Raw genomic sequence first — 16,830 nt, forward strand, 5'->3', positions numbered from 1 at the left:
ATCAATTAGTATCACTGACTGACCTAGCTTTCACACCACTGATTAGCCAGGTATAACACTAAAGTCTGGGATTTCCAGGTAAAGAGAACCAGCAGACCCCGTGGCCTTCGAGGACCAGAGTTATACACAACTGCATGTTGGTCATTTCTCAATAGCTGATCAATGTTATGATGCCACGTAATGAAAAATCAATGCTCAGGTTATCACATGACATATCAATGGAATACTGTACGTCAGTCAAATACATAAATCTGTTCATTGTGAAAAGTGACCCTTGAGAGAACAAGATAATATTTTCACTGTGCTCCAATACCTTGAATAGATACCAAATCAAACTGATAGCAGTTCAATAATCTGAACCAATGTCTTAGTACTGACACTACCCTTGTCAGCCTACAGTAACCCACCATTAGCAAGGCCAATTCAGTTTCTGATGTGTTCTGTGGTAAAAAAAAAATAGAAAGAAAAAACACTAAGAGAAAAAGAGCAAGCTACAGCGGCTTCAAGTATTTCACATTACATAGAATACTCTGTGTAAATTAGTTAACATATACTTTTGAATCCTCCATACTCAGACTTACACTATCGTATATATACACAGTACAATACATGCTTGCTCGTATCATTGTTTCCTGTATTCGTTCCTTCTTCCTTTTTCCTGTTAGTTTTAGAGAAATCCCTGAGAACGTCTTGACAGTTGCTGAAGGTTATACACATAGAATAGGCCTATTAAAACAGTATTATAATGGAATTCTAATTATCCTATGGTTCCACATGCACAGAAGCATTGACACTGGCCCATTCTGGAGCTACACTCACCTATTCTACAGATGTGAGATCCTAACTTGAGCCTGTTTGCTACAGCAGGAAAATAATCCTGCAGCAACAGGAAATATGAACTATGTATAAAATAAATTGACATTTTTGTAGGGGTTGATACATTTTTCTTAAGGGAAAATCAAGTCCGAAATTGTGGAAAAGTGGAAATTAAACAACTTTAAACCTCAAAATACAAGTAAAACATTTCCTGTATTGCAGGTGATCCAATTAAGATCCTACATCTGTACAACTAGAACCCTGGTAACTTTGGTACTGTAATTAGTTACCCAGCCTGTATTCTTGTGAACACAGAAACAGCCAGGTCACCAGCTTAGTTTTGTGAATACAGAAACAGTCAGGTAACCAGGCTAGTCTCCAGCAACTGTGCATCGTAAGACTTGAACCAGTAACTAACCCACAATTACAAGTTTGTTGGTTCTAAGTACATTGTGCACTGTAAAAAAAATAATATATATCCTGTTGTTTTTACGGTAACTTACTGGCAGCCAGTTAGTTACCTGTAAGTTACTGTAAAAAATAAAAGGTTACCGTAAATGTAAAAAAAACCTTTTGTTTAACAGTACATTACTCTAAACTTTACTGTAAACAGGATTTGTTTTTACAGTGTGGGATATTTCTGGCATAATACATCAAATGCTGGTACTCTTTCATAATACTCCATATCCTCATCTTATGGTCCATGTGCCATTACTGTAGTCCTGCATTGTTGACCTTAATCTAACACAGATAGTTATGATTACTGCATCTGAAACAACACCAGTCTGTTAAGACAATTATTCCAAAACTAGAATCTAACTAATACCTATGACTCAGAGAAAACACAAGTGACGAGTCAACAGAAATGCTAATGGTGGTTTTCTCATGAAGCCACCATTAGAAGCCACCAGTGCTTCCAATAGTCAGGTCTGTGTGGTTTTAAAGCCATAGGGTCTCTTGAGGCTGCCAATGTGTTTTTACACGAGCGCTTTCGCACAAGGGACTTTAAGCCAGTTGACATATACTCAGTATAAAACCAAGATATAAAACAGGGAGATGCTAATAATAATAATAAACATTTCTGTTATCTGCTTTTTCCTCTCGCACACACAAAGAAAAACACACAACATTCACAACGTGACATTGCCTCTTCTGAAAATAAAACACACATAGTACTGTACACAGTAATAATAATAACAGTAATAATGTTTATAACAATAACAACAGCAAGAACGATAATACTGTGTGGCTCTGGAAAGATTTTTTTCCTTCTTTTGCTTTGTCCTCCAACTCTTTACTTGTCCATGTTTAAGTCCAAAGAAGTTCAAAAGGCAGACTCAAGTTAATATAAAAGTACTAGGGGCCGACCCTGGTCAGCCGAACCTCCCCCTCGGGGCCGACCCTGGTCAGCCGAACCTCCCCCTCGGGGCCGACCCTGGTCAGCCGAACCCCCCCCCCTAGGGGCCGACCCTGGTCAGCCGAACCCCCCCCTAGGGGCCGACCCTGGTCAGCCGAACCCTCCCTAGGGGCCGACCCTGGTCAGCCGAACCTCCCCCTAGGGGCCGACCCTGGTCAGCCGAACCTCTCCCTCACCAGCATCATGAGTTTCTTCTTTCCCTTGTAGATCTGTTTGAGGTTGTCTATGAACTGGGTGAACTGGATGTGTCCGTCCTGGGCCATGAGGAACGTCTCCCGGGTCTTCCCCAGGAACTCTATGAACTCGCTGTAGTGGCGCGGGCTGATGTGCGTGAGGCGAGAGTGCGTGGTGTTGATGTAGGCCCCGATGGTAGCGTCCAGCAGCTGCCTGAGAGGAGCTTTGTCCAGTGACATCAGCTTCCCAGAGTTCCTGCGGCTGTGCAGAGCTGACACCAGCCCCGGCGTGGTCAGTGTGCACCGCCGCAAAATATCCGACAGCACCGTGGCGCACTTCACGCTCTTCACCACCAGGGGGATGACGGCAGCCAGCTCGTTCTTTCCCAGCGAGTGACTCAGAGCGCAGGCCCACAGCACGTCATTGATGGCTGGGTGGGTATCCTGGTTGTAGCTGAGGTTTAGATGAGCCATGGCTAGCGTGGCTAGCTTGTACGCCCTCATAGGGTACCCCCTGTGCTCCATGTACCTGGCTATCGTGAACAGCTGTGTGTAGCTCATCCCCGTGGCGGCCGCGTCCAGAACGATCTGGTAGGCCGTCTCGAAGGCGATGTGGTCCTTCTCGCAGAGCGTGAGGGCAGAGAGTGCACAGTTCTGGGGGTCCTTCATGGCACACTGCAGGGCCAGGGTCCGGGCGGAGGAGGCCAGGTTCTCCTGCTGGTGACAGTCCAGGTGCAGCCGAACGATGGTGGTGTTGGACATAACGGTGGTGGCCACGATGCTGGTGGCCTCGGTCGGGGTGAAGAGGGTGTACCAACTCTGCATGATGCTGTCCAACGCATACACCCCTGGGACACACACACACACACAAGAAGTCAGAGGATTAGCAGAGTAATTTGACTAACAATATTTATTTTGAAGCCCTCATACTGAACTAAATATACACTTAACTAAATATGAACTAAATACAGTGAGCTCAAAGTATTGGGACAGTGACACATTATGTTGTTTTGGCTCTGAACTCCAGCACTTTGGATTTGAAATAATACAAGGGGGTTCTACTAAACTAATGTACGGAATTGTTTTAAGATGGTCATAGCAAGGATCATTTAGCTATTTGATTTTGAAATGTAAGACCCCTTAAGGGGTTTATTTGATGAAACATTGAATTTGGCATCACTGCTATTAACAGATTCACTACATGGAACAAGATAGTCCCCCAAAAAATCTAAAGGAAGTTTGTTCTGAAGTGACTGTCCTATATGTGAGAGAGATACAGTATAAGAAAGATCAGGAAACATTATATTTTATATATATATACAGTGAGGGAAAAAAGTATTTGATCCCCTGCTGATTTTGTACGTTTGCTCACTGACAAAGAAATGACCAGTCTATAATTTTAATGGTACGTTTATTTGAACAGTAAGAGAGAATAACAACAAAAAAAAACAGAAAAACGCATGTCAAAAATGTTATAAATTGAATTGCATTTTAATGAGGGAAATAAGTATTTGACCTCTCTGCAAAACATGACTTAGTACTTGGTGGCAAAACCCTTGTTGACAATCACAGAGGTCAGACGTTTCTTGTAGTTGGCCACCAGGTTAGCACACATCTCAGGAGGGATTTTGTCCCACTCCTCTTTGCAGATCTTCTCCAAGTCATTAAGGTTTCGAGGCTGACGTTTGGCAACTCGAACCTTCAGCTCCCTCGACAGATTTTCTATGGGATTAAGGTCTGGAGACTGGCTAGGCCACTCCAGGACCTTAATGTGCTTCTTCTTGAGCCACTCCTTTGTTACCTTTGGGTCATTGTCATGCTGGAATACCCATCCAAGACCCATTTCAATGCCCTGGCTGAGGGAAGGAGGTTCTCACCCAAGATTTGACAGTACATGGCCCCGTCCATCGTCCCTTTGATGTGGTGAAGTTGTCCTGTCCCCTTAGCATAAAAACACCCCCAAAGCGTAATGTTTCCACCTCCATGTTTGACGGTGGGGATGGTGTTCTTGGGGTCATAGGCAGCATTCCTCCTCCTCCAAACACAACGAGTTGAGTTGATGCCAAAAGAGCTCCGTTTTGGTCTCATCTGACCACAACACTTTCACCCAGTTGTCCTCTGAATCATTCAGATGTTCATTGGCAAACTTCAGACGGGCATGTATATGTGCTTCTTGAGCAGGCGGACCTTGCGGGCGCTGCAGGATTTCAATCCTTCACGGCGTAGTGTGTTACCAATTGTTTTCTTGGTGACTATGGTCCCAGCTGCCTTGAGATCATTGACAAGATCCTCCCGTGTAGTTCTTGGCTGATTCCTCACCGTTGTCATGATCATTGCAACTCCACGAGGTGAGATCTTGCATGGAGCCCCAGGCCGAGGGAGATTGACAGTTCTTTTGTGTTTCTTCCATTTGCGAATAATAGCACCAACTGTTGTCACCTTCTCACCAGGCTGCTTGGCGATGGTCTTGTAGCCCATTCCAGCCTTGTGTAGGTCTACAATCTTGTCCCTGACATCCTTGGAGAGCTCTTTGGTCTTGGCCATGGTGAAGAGTTTGGAATCTGATTGATTGATTGCTTCTGTGGACATGTGTCTTTTTTACAGGTAATAAACTGAGATTAGGAGCACTCCCTTTAAGAGTGTGCTCCTAATCTCAGCTCGTTACCTGTATAAAAAGACACCTGGGAGCCAGAAATCTTTCTGATTGAGAGGGGGTCAAATACTTATTTCCCTCATTAAAATGCAAATCAATTTATAACATTTCTGACATGCGTTTTTATGGATTTTTTTGTTGGTATTCTGTCTCTCACTGTTCAAATAAACCTACCATTAAAATTATAGACTGATCATTTCTTTGTCAGTGGGCAAACGTACAAAATCAGCAGGGGATCGAATACTTTTTCCCCCTCACTGTGTGTCTGTGTGTGTGTGTGTGTGTGTGTGTGTGTGTGTGTGTGTGTGTGTGTGTGTGTGTGTGTGTGTGTGTGTGTGTGATATATATATATATATATATATTTTACATTTAACCCCTGATTTTAGGCTCTAAACTATATCCCTATATTCTTCCATCATTTTTTAAAAACTGGTACCGGGGACCATTAGATGAGTCTTGCGGGCTTGTAGAGCAAAACAACCAACATGTACGTGTTCTTGAGAGACTCACCTTTCCTCAGAGGGGTCATATTAGTGTGTAGCTCAAACACTACAGACAGAAGTTGGCAGATTGGCTGTACCAACTTCAGACCAGTCCCAAGACACTTGTAGGGGTCGTAGAGCAAAACGGAGAACACCATCAAGTTCGCGAGAGTTTCATCTTTGTAGGCCAAACCGTTCAGATACTACAGACATTTTCGTGAGAAGACAGATTTTCAGGACGTCTCATGGTCTGACAAACACCGCTCTAGCTCTGCCACCTTTTACCACAGATGCGGAAGGGCGATATCGGCGGATGCAGTAGATTGAGCCCATGCAAAATAGCAGATATCTCTAGCTTAAACAGACGGGTGTTCATGGGGATTTTTCTATTTAAGTTAATTCGATTTCCACGGGGCCAGGGAAATTGTCAGCTTTAATTTGAGGGTATTTTTATCCATATCGGGTGTACCGTTTAGAAATGAAAGCACTTTTTGTACATAGTCCCCCATTTTAGGGGACCAAAACTAAATGGGACAAATTCACTTGTGTATTAAAAAAAGTAAAGTCTCATATTTGGTCCCATATTCATAGCACACAATAATTACATCAACCTTGTGACTCCACAAATTTGTCAGATGCATTTGCGGTTTGTTTTGGTTGTGTTTCAGATGATTTTTTACGCCCAATAGAAATTAATGGTAAATAATGTATTGTGTCATTTTGGAGTCACTTTTATTGTAAATAAGAATAGAACATGTTTGACACTTCTACATTAATGTGGATATTACCATGATTACAGATAATCCTGAATTAATTGTGAATAATGATGAGGGAGAAAGTTAGAGGCACAAATATCATACCCCAAGACATGCTAACCTCTCACCATTACAATAACAGTGGAGGTTAGCATTTTATATCATACCCCCAAGACATGCCAACCTCTCACCATTACAATAACAGTGGAGGTTAGCATTTTATATCATACCCCCAAGACATGCCAACCTCTCACCATTACAATAACAGTGGAGGTTAGCATTTTATATCATACCCCCAAGACATGCCAACCTCTCACCATTACAATAACAGTGGAGGTTAGCATTTTATATCATACCCCCAAGACATGCCAACCTCTCACCATTACAATAACAGTGGAGGTTAGCATTTTATATCATACCCCCAAGACATGCCAACCTCTCACCATTACAATAACAGTGGAGGTTAGCATTTTATATCATACCCCCAAGACATGCTAACCTCTCACCATTACAATAACAGTGGAGGTTAGCCTTTTATATCATACCCCCAAGACATGCCAACCTCTCACCATTACAATAACAGTGGAGGTTAGCATTTTATATCATACCCCCAAGACATGCCAACCTCTCACCATTACAATAACAGTGGAGGTTAGCATTTTATATCATACCCCCAAGACATGCCAACCTCTCACCATTACAATAACAGTGGAGGTTAGCATTTTATATCATACCCCCAAGACATGCCAACCTCTCACCATTACAATAACAGTGGAGGTTAGCATTTTATATCATACCCCCAAGACATGCCAACCTCTCACCATTACAATAACAGTGGAGGTTAGCATTTTATATCATACCCCCAAGACATGCTAACCTCTCACCATTACAATAACAGGGGAGGTTAGCATTTTTGGGGGGTATGATATTTATGCCTCTAACTTTCCGTACATTAGTTTAGTAGAACCCCCCCTTGTATTATTTCAAATCCAAAGTGCTGGCGTAGAGAGCCAAAACAATCCAACTTGTGTCACTGTGCTGATTATTCTGGAGCTCACTGTAAGTGGTATATCATAGGAAGGGAAAACGGTGTAGACTTACCTACTTCAGTGGCACAGGTAACTAACCACCGTACCATCTCCCTCCTCCTCCAGTTCAACGTAGATAGGGTTATCCTCATCACCTGGGAATGAGACAGTTAGGGATGGTAGAGAGGTGTGTGTGTGTGTGTGTGTGTGTGTGTGTGTGTGTGTGTGTGTGTGTGTGTGTGTGTGTGTGTACCTGTAGCCCCAGCTCCAGTGAGACTTTGAGCAGTGTGATGTCTGGCAGGCTGTCCATCAGAGTAGCGATCTTGAAGGCATCCTGGCCCAGTTTAAAGATGTGAGATGAGGAATGGATGTTCTTCTGGATGGACTCTAGTACAGTCTCCAGCTTACGACTATCACCTGGACCAACAGAACAACACATACAGTACAATGACAAAGGGACCAAAATGTGTGTGTGTGTGTGTGTGTGTGTGTACCTTTGGCTGCGGTGAGCATGGTGGAGGCCAGTTCACACTGCTGGGACTCTATGTGGGTGAGTGTGAACCAGCGTGGGTAACGGTTAGGGACCACAGACACCATGTGATGGGGTCGCGACAGGTCACCTGACGAGGCTGTGGACTCCAACACAGGCAACCTGAGGAGCACAGAAAAACCACAAGGCTGATTTGGATCACACACACACACAAACACAAGCACGTGCACAAAGTATAATCAGCAAGATTTTGTCAGTGTTCTGGAGTACATTAAAGGTGTTGGCCTACTGCAATTTACTTCCAACCAAGTCCTTCATTACAGACCTGAAGCAACAGTAGTATGATGACTGTTTTCTTGACTTGAGTTACTGGTAATTAAGAACATAGGCCTGTTACACCTGCTGGTGTAGAATAGTGCAGGGCGAAATGGCCAAAATATATCACAATATTTTTCTTATTTTTGACGGTATTTTCTGTTTCTGAATAATAAAAGTCTAAATATGCTTTATGAGTAGTGCATGACCCTAGGAAGGCAGTAAATTAATTATAAGTTGTTTAATGTCTTTCTCTATTCTGATGGTTTTATCCTCAACCAAACTGGCAGTTAAGTAGTCCAATTTGTAGAACTTTTCATTTACTTAGCACTGTATACAAATACCGTTAGACAGTATTGTAAAGATCCATACCGGTGTACATTAAAAGCCCTAGTCTAAACAGGCTTTATAGGTCTCACGCATCTGCAGACAGACAGACATTGGAGTACACAGTATTCTTCTCTTTGTGTGTGCTACTGTGGGCAGCTCATCTCAAATTCAAACCTCATCTTCCAGCCCAGTTGCAAAGGTCTCTCTCGCTGCCTTTGAAAGAGAAGAGAACCTGGGCAGATCTCAACCAATCACAAAGCTAATTGAGTCCATGGGGAAATGAGCGGATTCACCTTCCGGCCTTCGATGCCTGGACACACATACGCACCCACCCACACACATAAAAACAATGTTACAAGGCTATGCTAAATGGCAGTTTGATTTCAGAGAAAAGGGCCAGAGACACTATAGCTATGTGAGGAACACCTCCAAGTCCGGCTCTAACGTTGATTATTAACTGAAGTGTGTCGGGCCCAGACAAGGTAAAAGGGAAGGCCTGGCCAAAAGTCTGACTAGATAAAGGGGAGAGAAAGCAAGACGAGACTTGGTGTGAAATGGAGACGTGCCGATGCCATAGCGACAAGGGTTTCGTTCCAAACACATCTAAAGATCTGCTAAAACACTGGGGGATTCTGGACCATTGATGCGGTGGAACTAAGCAAAAAGTCTCTCCCTAAAGATGGAATCCTCGTCAACATTCCTACCTTTGTGTGACTTACAGAGAACCACTGGTGGGGACTGATTGTGGACATTTTATAAGCCAAGCTTGGAAAGTACTCAATGTTTGAGTGAAGATCCTAACTGTCTGGGCTATAGGCCATCATATTTGCCACCAATGCTCCTTATAGGACACATCACTGCACTCTATACTCCTCTGTAAACAGGACATCTCTGTATACCCGTCGCAAGACCCACTAGTTGACGCTTATTTAGAAAACCCTTAGGCCTCATTCCCCCCTATCTGAGATATCTACTGCAGCCCTCATCCTCCACATACAACACCCGTTCTGCCAGTCACATTCTGTTAAAGGTCCCCAAAGCACACACATCCCTGGGTCGCTCCTCTTTTCAGTTCGCTGCAGCTAGCGACTGGAATGAGCTGCAACAAACACTCAAACTGGACTGTTTTATCTCAATCTCTTCATTCAAAGACACTTACTGACAGTTGTGGCTGCTTTGTGTGATGTATTGTTGTATACCATGTTGTGTTGCTACCATGTTGTTGTCATGTTGTGTTGCTACCATGCTGTGCTGTCATGTGTTGCTGCCTTGCTGTGCTGTCATGTGTTGCTGCCATGCTGTGCTGTCATGTGTTGCTGCCTTGCTGTGCTGTCATGTGTTGCTGCCATGCTGTGCTGTCATGTGTTGCTGCCTTGCTGTGCTGTCATGTGTTGCTGCCATGCTGTGCTGTCATGTGTTGCTACCATGCTGTGCTGTCATGTGTTGCTGCCTTGCTGTGCTGTCATGTGTTGCTGCCATGCTGTGCTGTCATGTGTTGCTGCCTTGCTGTGCTGTCATGTGTTGCTGCCATGCTGTGCTGTCATGTTTTGCTGCCTTGCTGTGCTGTCATGTGTTGCTGCCATGCTGTGCTGTCATGTGTTGCTGCCATGCTGTGCTGTCATGTGTTGCTGCCTTGCTGTGCTGTCATGTGTTGCTGCCATGCTGTGCTGTCATGTGTTGCTGCCTTGCTGTGCTGTCATGTGTTGCTGCCATGCTGTGCTGTCATGTGTTGCTACCATGCTGTGCTGTCATGTGTTGCTGCCTTGCTGTGCTGTCATGTGTTGCTGCCATGCTGTGCTGTCATGTGTTGCTGCCTTGCTGTGCTGTCATGTGTTGCTGCCATGCTGTGCTGTCATGTGTTGCTGCCATGCTGTGCTGTCATGTGTTGCTGCCATGCTGTGCTGTCATGTGTTGCTGCCTTGCTGTGCTGTCATGTGTTGCTGCCTTGCTGTGCTGTCATGTGTTGCTGCCTTGCTGTGCTGTCATGTGTTGCTGCCATGCTGTGCTGTCATGTGTTGCTGCCTTGCTGTGCTGTCATGTGTTGCTGCCATGCTGTGCTGTCATGTGTTGCTGCCTTGCTGTGCTGTCATGTGTTGCTGCCATGCTGTGCTGTCATGTGTTGCTGCCTTGCTGTGCTGTCATGTGTTGCTGCCTTGCTGTGCTGTCATGTGTTGCTGCCATGCTGTGCTGTCATGTGTTGCTGCCTTGCTGTGCTGTCATGTGTTGCTGCCTTGCTGTGCTGTCATGTGTTGCTGCCTTGCTGTGCTGTCATGTGTTGCTACCATGCTGTGCTGTCATGTGTTGCTGCCATGCTGTGCTGTCATGTGTTGCTGCCTTGCTGTGTTGTTGTCTTCGGTGTTTTGTCCTATATTTATATTGTATTACATTTATTTTAATCCCAGGCCCCCGTCCCCGCAGGAGGCCTTTTGCTTTTTGGTAGGGCGTCATTGTAAATAAGAATTTGTTCTTAACTGACTTGCCAAGTTAAATAAAGGTTAAATAAAAAAAATATATATATTGTTGTTCAATGCAATGACACAAAGCAGCATCATCTATTCCACATAAAAACATTGCTAGTGTAAAATACGTCACACTGCTCACTTCCTCCCATAGCGAGAGCAAACTTGGGACCTCTGCCTTGCGTTTTACCAGTCGGCGTCCGACAAAAAGCTAGCTATTCACTGGCACAAGTGGGAACACACATACTTTCACGACGACACTTAGCCTTGACTTGAATCCATTTAACAGTAAGCCACAACAGACCATCACTCCCAAGCGACTGATGAGGGCAGCTGTGATGGCAGATTAGTCCTGTGGCACTATAGCGCCCTGTCACGGCAGGATGCCTTGATAGAGAGAGAGAGAGGGGAGAGGAACATATATTGTCCCGAAGCCACTCCTGCTTTGTCTTGGCTGTGTGCTTAGGGTCGTTGTCTTGTTGGAACATGAACTTTCACCCCAGTCTGCGGTCCTGAGCGCTCTGGAGCAGGTTTTCATCAAGGATCTCTCTGTACTTTGCCCCATTCATCTTTCCCACAATACTGAATAGTCTCCAAGTCCCTGCCGCTGAAAAGTACCCCCACAGCATGACGCTGCCAAAACCATGCTTCACCGTAGGGATGGTGCCTGGTTTCCATCTCTGCAAGCGGGCTGTCATGTGCCTTTTACTGAGGAGTGGCTTCCGTCTGGCCTGATTGGTGGAGTGCTGCAGAGATGGTTGTCCTTCTTCAAGGTTTTCCCATCGCCATAGAGGAACTCTGGAGCTCTGTCAGAGTGACCATAGTGTTCTTGGTCACCTCCCTGACCTAGATCCTTCTCCCCTGATTTCTCAGTTTGGCCAGGCGGCCAGCTCTAGGAAGAGTCTTGGTGGTTCCAAACTTCTTACGTTTAAGAATGATGGAGGCCACTGTGTTCTTGCTGACCTTCATTGCTGCAAACATTCTTTGTTACCTTTCCCCATATCTGTGCCGACAATCCTGTCTCGGAGCTCTACGGACGATTCCTTCAACCTCATGGCTTGGTTTTTGCTTTGACATGCACTGTCAACTGTGGGACCTTATATAGACAGGTGTGTGCCTTTCCAAATCATGTCCAAACAACGTAATTTACCACAGGTTGACTCCAAACAAGTTGTAGAAACATCTCAAGGATGATCAGTAGAAACAGGATGCACCGGAGCTCAATTTCGAGTCTCATAGCAAAGGGTCTGAATAGTTATGTAAATAGGCTATTTGTTTTTTACATTAGCAAAAATTTCAAAAAAACTGTTTTCACTTTGTCAATTTGGGGTATTGTGATGTCATTATGGGGTATTGTGATGTCATTATGGGGTATTGTGATGTCATTGTGGGGTATTGTGATGTCATTATGGGGTATTGTGAGTAGATTGATGAGGAAAAACATGTATTTAATCTATTTTAGAATAAGGCTGTAACGTAACAAAATGTGGAAAAGGGGAAGGGGTCTGAATACTTTCCGAATGCAAAATACAAGTGAAAGAGAGCAACTATATATCCAGTTATTTCATAGTCTGGTCCTGGATTCTGGTGAACATCAGTGAGACTACTGAACTCTTTACCTCCTGGTTTTCACCCTCAGACAAAGTAAACACTTCACAAACATAATTTCACTTCCCCAATCTATCCATCAGAGAAGCCGCTGGAAGACCTCTACTCAAGACATCTTCCTTATATACAAAAGCTCCCCAAGCCACTGCAGACTATCAGTCGAGGCTACATGGAACAGTCATTTCACATTAGCTGGATACCAATCTTCATAAATTCCTGTGATATTCCAACCCCCTGCACTAGTGAAATCAGCGTTCAGTACATACACACTACTTCCTTGAGCTGAATAGAACTCCTTAGCACTAAGCAGTGGTGTGAATAAGGAGAGGCTGTGTAAGTCTATGATCGTGTTCTAATGGGTTGATAAAAGCCAGTCCTTTTACCTGGCCTGTATATTTAACCAGCAGCCCCTGTCCCGTGGGAGTGGGAAGGTATACGCTGATATCATATTACACCAGCACCACATTGAACACATTCATTATGTGACAGACAGACAGACACCCGGGTCCCTGGAGTAGCTAGACGTGGCCACAATATTGCACCGCACCCTCTCCTTCCACAGGGCTGGGTGGGGAGAGAGGTGGGTTGGGAGGGCGGGCGGGAGGGCGGGAGGCGAGGCCTGACTAAGGTACAGTTTGGGCACTACTCAAGCCAAAGTTTTTCGGCTTGCATATTTCAGTGCCCAATGATACGTGACGTAGCACTCATTCATTATCGATCATTAAGTGTTGCCAGTGTTAGCCGTGTTCACAGAGCATCTCAATGAGAAGCCAATGGCAGAGAGGTTTTGGTGTTAGCCATGTAGCTGTCCTGACACTGTAGACCAGGTGTGTGAGAGCCTACTTCATTACACAGTCATTAAAATCTCATTAACATCATTAATGTTCACTGATCCAGCTCCCCCTTCCAAAACAATATCAAAACAGAGCCACTCCGCACACACAACTAATGATAAAAGAGAGCCTAACCGCATGGCTCTGAGTGCAATCTTGTACGCCAGTTCAGCGTCGTGAGGTAGGAGAGAGGTGAAGAGGTAGCGGGTGAAGGTGTGCATGGGAACACTCTCTCTGTGGACAATCTCTCCGTGGCCGCTGTACGGCCCACCTGGAGGTACAGGGAGAGAAGAGGAACATGTTAACACGGGACAGAAGACACGTGGTTCAGACAGGAAGACAGGGTGAAACAGTTTGCTGATGGAACAATCAGGAAATGCATTTCATTTAACGTTGGTGGAGTTAAGGAGATTGTGTTAATTACTAAATTGTAATTACTTCGCCACAACAGCCTATTTATTGCCTTACCTCCCTAATCTTACCTCATTTGCACACAATTTATATTGATTTTTTTCCCCCTATTGACTGTATGTTTGTATATTCCATGTGTAAATCTGTGGTGTTGTTTGTGTCGCACTGCTTTGCTTTATCTTGGCCAGGTTGCCGTTGTAAATGAGAACTTGTTCTCAACTGGCATACCTGGTTAAATATATATATAAATAAATGTGTTTTTTTTTAAAGGAGAATGTGTGCGTACAGTATATTTATGTGTTTTTAAGTAGCTAGACAGTGCCTATCATAGTTTCCTCCTCCTAGTCCAGACGAGAAAGGGTCACGCATCACAAAGCGATCTACATGACGTGTTGAATGGGAGACTAGGCCTCCGCTGGGTTATTTTACACTCAACAGGCCCCCGACCACTTACAGCCTGGGACTCAATTACCAACCAGGACAGAGGTAGTTGGTTGTCCTCGGGAAGAGGCAGACTGGCAGTTTGAGTGCTGGGTCTCCGAGATGGCCACCATCTCTCCCACTCCCATAACCAAACCACAGCAGTCACATTCTGTCCCAGTACAAGATTATAGTAGTCTGTCTGTGTCTGTGTCGACACAATGTCCCCGGTGTTACTTTGTGAGGCGAGGGAAGGAGAGACTACGGAGTGAGGAGAGAGACTTGGAGAGAGACTTGGAGAGAGACTTGGAGAGAGGGAAGGAGAAGCTATGGAGAGAGGAGAAGACAGACTCGAAGAGAGGAAAGGAGAGACTAGGAGAGAGAGGAAGGAAAGAGAAAAAGCCCTTTCTGCTTTCACAGCTACAGTAACACACATATCCAATGCAACCTTACGGAAGCTTATTTTACACTTTAACCAATAGTGTGTCCTCACTCTCTAACAGGAAGACGGCTTGCTTGCGGAAGATCTTGACCAGCGTGTCATCCAGCTCCACTTCCTGCAGCTTGGCTAATAGCTGCTCTTCGTTGCGACACACCTTCTCCTGGGCGTACAGCCCGTCAGGCATCACCCGCTGCTGGCCTAAGCCAATCAGAGCAGTCTCCACGGCCAGCGCCACGTACGATTCCCCCTCACCTAGCAAACGCTGCACTGGCAACCGCTGCAGCTCCGCACGACTCACCACGCTGGAACAGTCTGAGAGAGAAGAGAAAAACAAGAGAAAGAGAGGAGAGAGAGGTCAATGTCCAGTAGTCAGTTTATCTGTTCTTTGAGGTTTGGAGGTTCCCTCCTATTCCACACCCCTGAGGGTCAGGCTGTCCCAAATAGAACCCTATTCCACACCCCTGAGGGTCAGGCTGTCCCAAATAGAACCCTATTCCACACCCCTGAGGGTCAGGCTGTCCCAAATAGAACCCTATTCCACACCCCTGAGGGTCAGGCTGTCCCAAATAGAACCCTATTCCACACCCCTGAGGGTCAGGCTGTCCCAAATAGAACCCTATTCCACACCCCTGAGGGTCAGGCTGTCCCAAATAGAACCCTATTCCACACCACTGAGGGTCAGGCTGTCCCAAATAGAACCCTATTCCACACCACTGACGGTCAGGCGAGGGGGGAATGGTGAGGGGTGAGAGGGGTGAGGAATGGTGAGGGGTGAGGAATGGTGAGGGGTGTGAGGGGTGAGGAATGGTGAGGGGTGAGGAATGGTGAGGGGTGAGAGGGGGAGGAATGGTGAGGGGTGAGAGGGGGAGGAATGGTGAGGGGTGAGAGGGGGAGGAATGGTGAGGGGTGAGGAATGGTGAAGGGTGAGGAATGGTGAGGGGTGAGAAATGGTGAGGGGCGAGGAATGGTGAGGGGTGAGGAGTGAGAGGGTGAGGGGTGAGGAATGGTGAAGGGTGAGGAATGGTGAGGGGTGAGAGGGTGAGGAATGGTGAGGGAGGAATGGTGAGGGGTGAGAGGGGGAGGAATGGTGAGGGGTGAGAGGGGGAGGAATGGTGAGGGGAGAGAGGGGAGAGAGGGGGGGAGAGAGGGGGGGATGGTGAGGGGAGAGAGGGGGGGAGAGAGGGGGGGATGGTGAGGGGTGAGAGGGGGAGGAAAGGGACCATCTGAAAGAGGGAGACAAAAAGATTGAAAGAAAAGGAGAGAGAGAGACAGAAGATAGATGAATATGTTTAGTACCTGAAAGGTCAAGGCAGGTGTTGGCCCCGTCCTCTGTCCCCCGTCCCGTCTCAGTGAGGGTGCTGAACAGGGTGCCGATGGGATCCAGAGGGTGACCGACCCAGCCCTCCATGTTGGTTATGGAGGTGATGCCTTTATGGAGCAGCTCTGTCACGAACAGGACACATCACAACACATGTAAACTACCGCTCACAACCCTATTAGGGTTGAAAAGTTGCAGTAACTTCCCAAACTTCCTCCAACTGGGATTTTCTAGAACATTGTACAACCCTTATCCCCATTGACAACATCAACAATGCTGCAGCAACGTCCCAATTAACAACACTGTGTGCCTCAACTATGTATTGTAAAAAAGTTTTTCAGCAGGTATAAGTCCCATTAAATTGGTGGACAACGCTTTAGTACTTAATGGGGGTATAGAACTGTGGTATAATATTCATATTTGGTCTAATAAGGGCAGTCTGACCTTTCTTATGTCTGCGGAAATGCTCCAGCTGTCTCTGCTGCTGCCGCCGTAGTGTATTCACCACGGCAATGGCCAATCGCAGCGCTTCACGGGGGTAACCATGGGAACGCAGGGCATCCACCCGAGCACAAGCCGTCGGAACGTGTTCTGGGAGAGAGAGAGACAGATGCTGCATGTCTTGATCACATTCTATAAGGCTTTTGGCTTGTGACCACTCATATTGGCATAGGGCAACACACACACACACACACCGTCCACACACACACACAGTCACACCGTCCACACACAGTCACACCGTCCACACACAGTCACACCGTCCACACACAGTCACACCGTCCACACACAGTCACACCGTCCACACACAGTCACACCGTCCACACACACATACACAGAAACACTGTACACACCGTCCACACACACACACACCATCCACACA

The 16,830-nt window shown here is 45.9% G+C and overlaps 1 protein-coding gene across 1 annotated transcript in view; it reads right to left on the reverse strand.

Annotated features, from left to right (window-relative positions):
- Positions 1–2,269: 2,269 nt before the first annotated feature.
- The window catches only part of LOC106562823 (zinc finger SWIM domain-containing protein 6), a 125,330-nt gene continuing 110,769 nt past the window's right edge, over positions 2,270–16,830 (reverse strand). Inside the window, exons 7-14 of the mRNA XM_082966410.1 lie at positions 16,395–16,571; positions 15,929–16,075; positions 14,684–14,944; positions 13,495–13,630; positions 7,819–7,976; positions 7,578–7,741; positions 7,398–7,479; positions 2,270–3,254 (exon numbers count right to left, since the gene is read on the reverse strand). Of these exons, the coding sequence (XP_082822536.1) occupies positions 2,389–3,254; positions 7,398–7,479; positions 7,578–7,741; positions 7,819–7,976; positions 13,495–13,630; positions 14,684–14,944; positions 15,929–16,075; positions 16,395–16,571 (1,991 nt within the window). The 3' untranslated portion in view covers positions 2,270–2,388. The remainder of the gene's footprint in view (positions 3,255–7,397; positions 7,480–7,577; positions 7,742–7,818; positions 7,977–13,494; positions 13,631–14,683; positions 14,945–15,928; positions 16,076–16,394; positions 16,572–16,830) is intronic.

This window comes from Salmo salar, chromosome 20, assembly GCF_965601325.2.
Source record: "Salmo salar chromosome 20, fSalSal1, whole genome shotgun sequence".
Taxonomy (NCBI): Eukaryota; Metazoa; Chordata; class Actinopteri; order Salmoniformes; family Salmonidae; genus Salmo; species Salmo salar.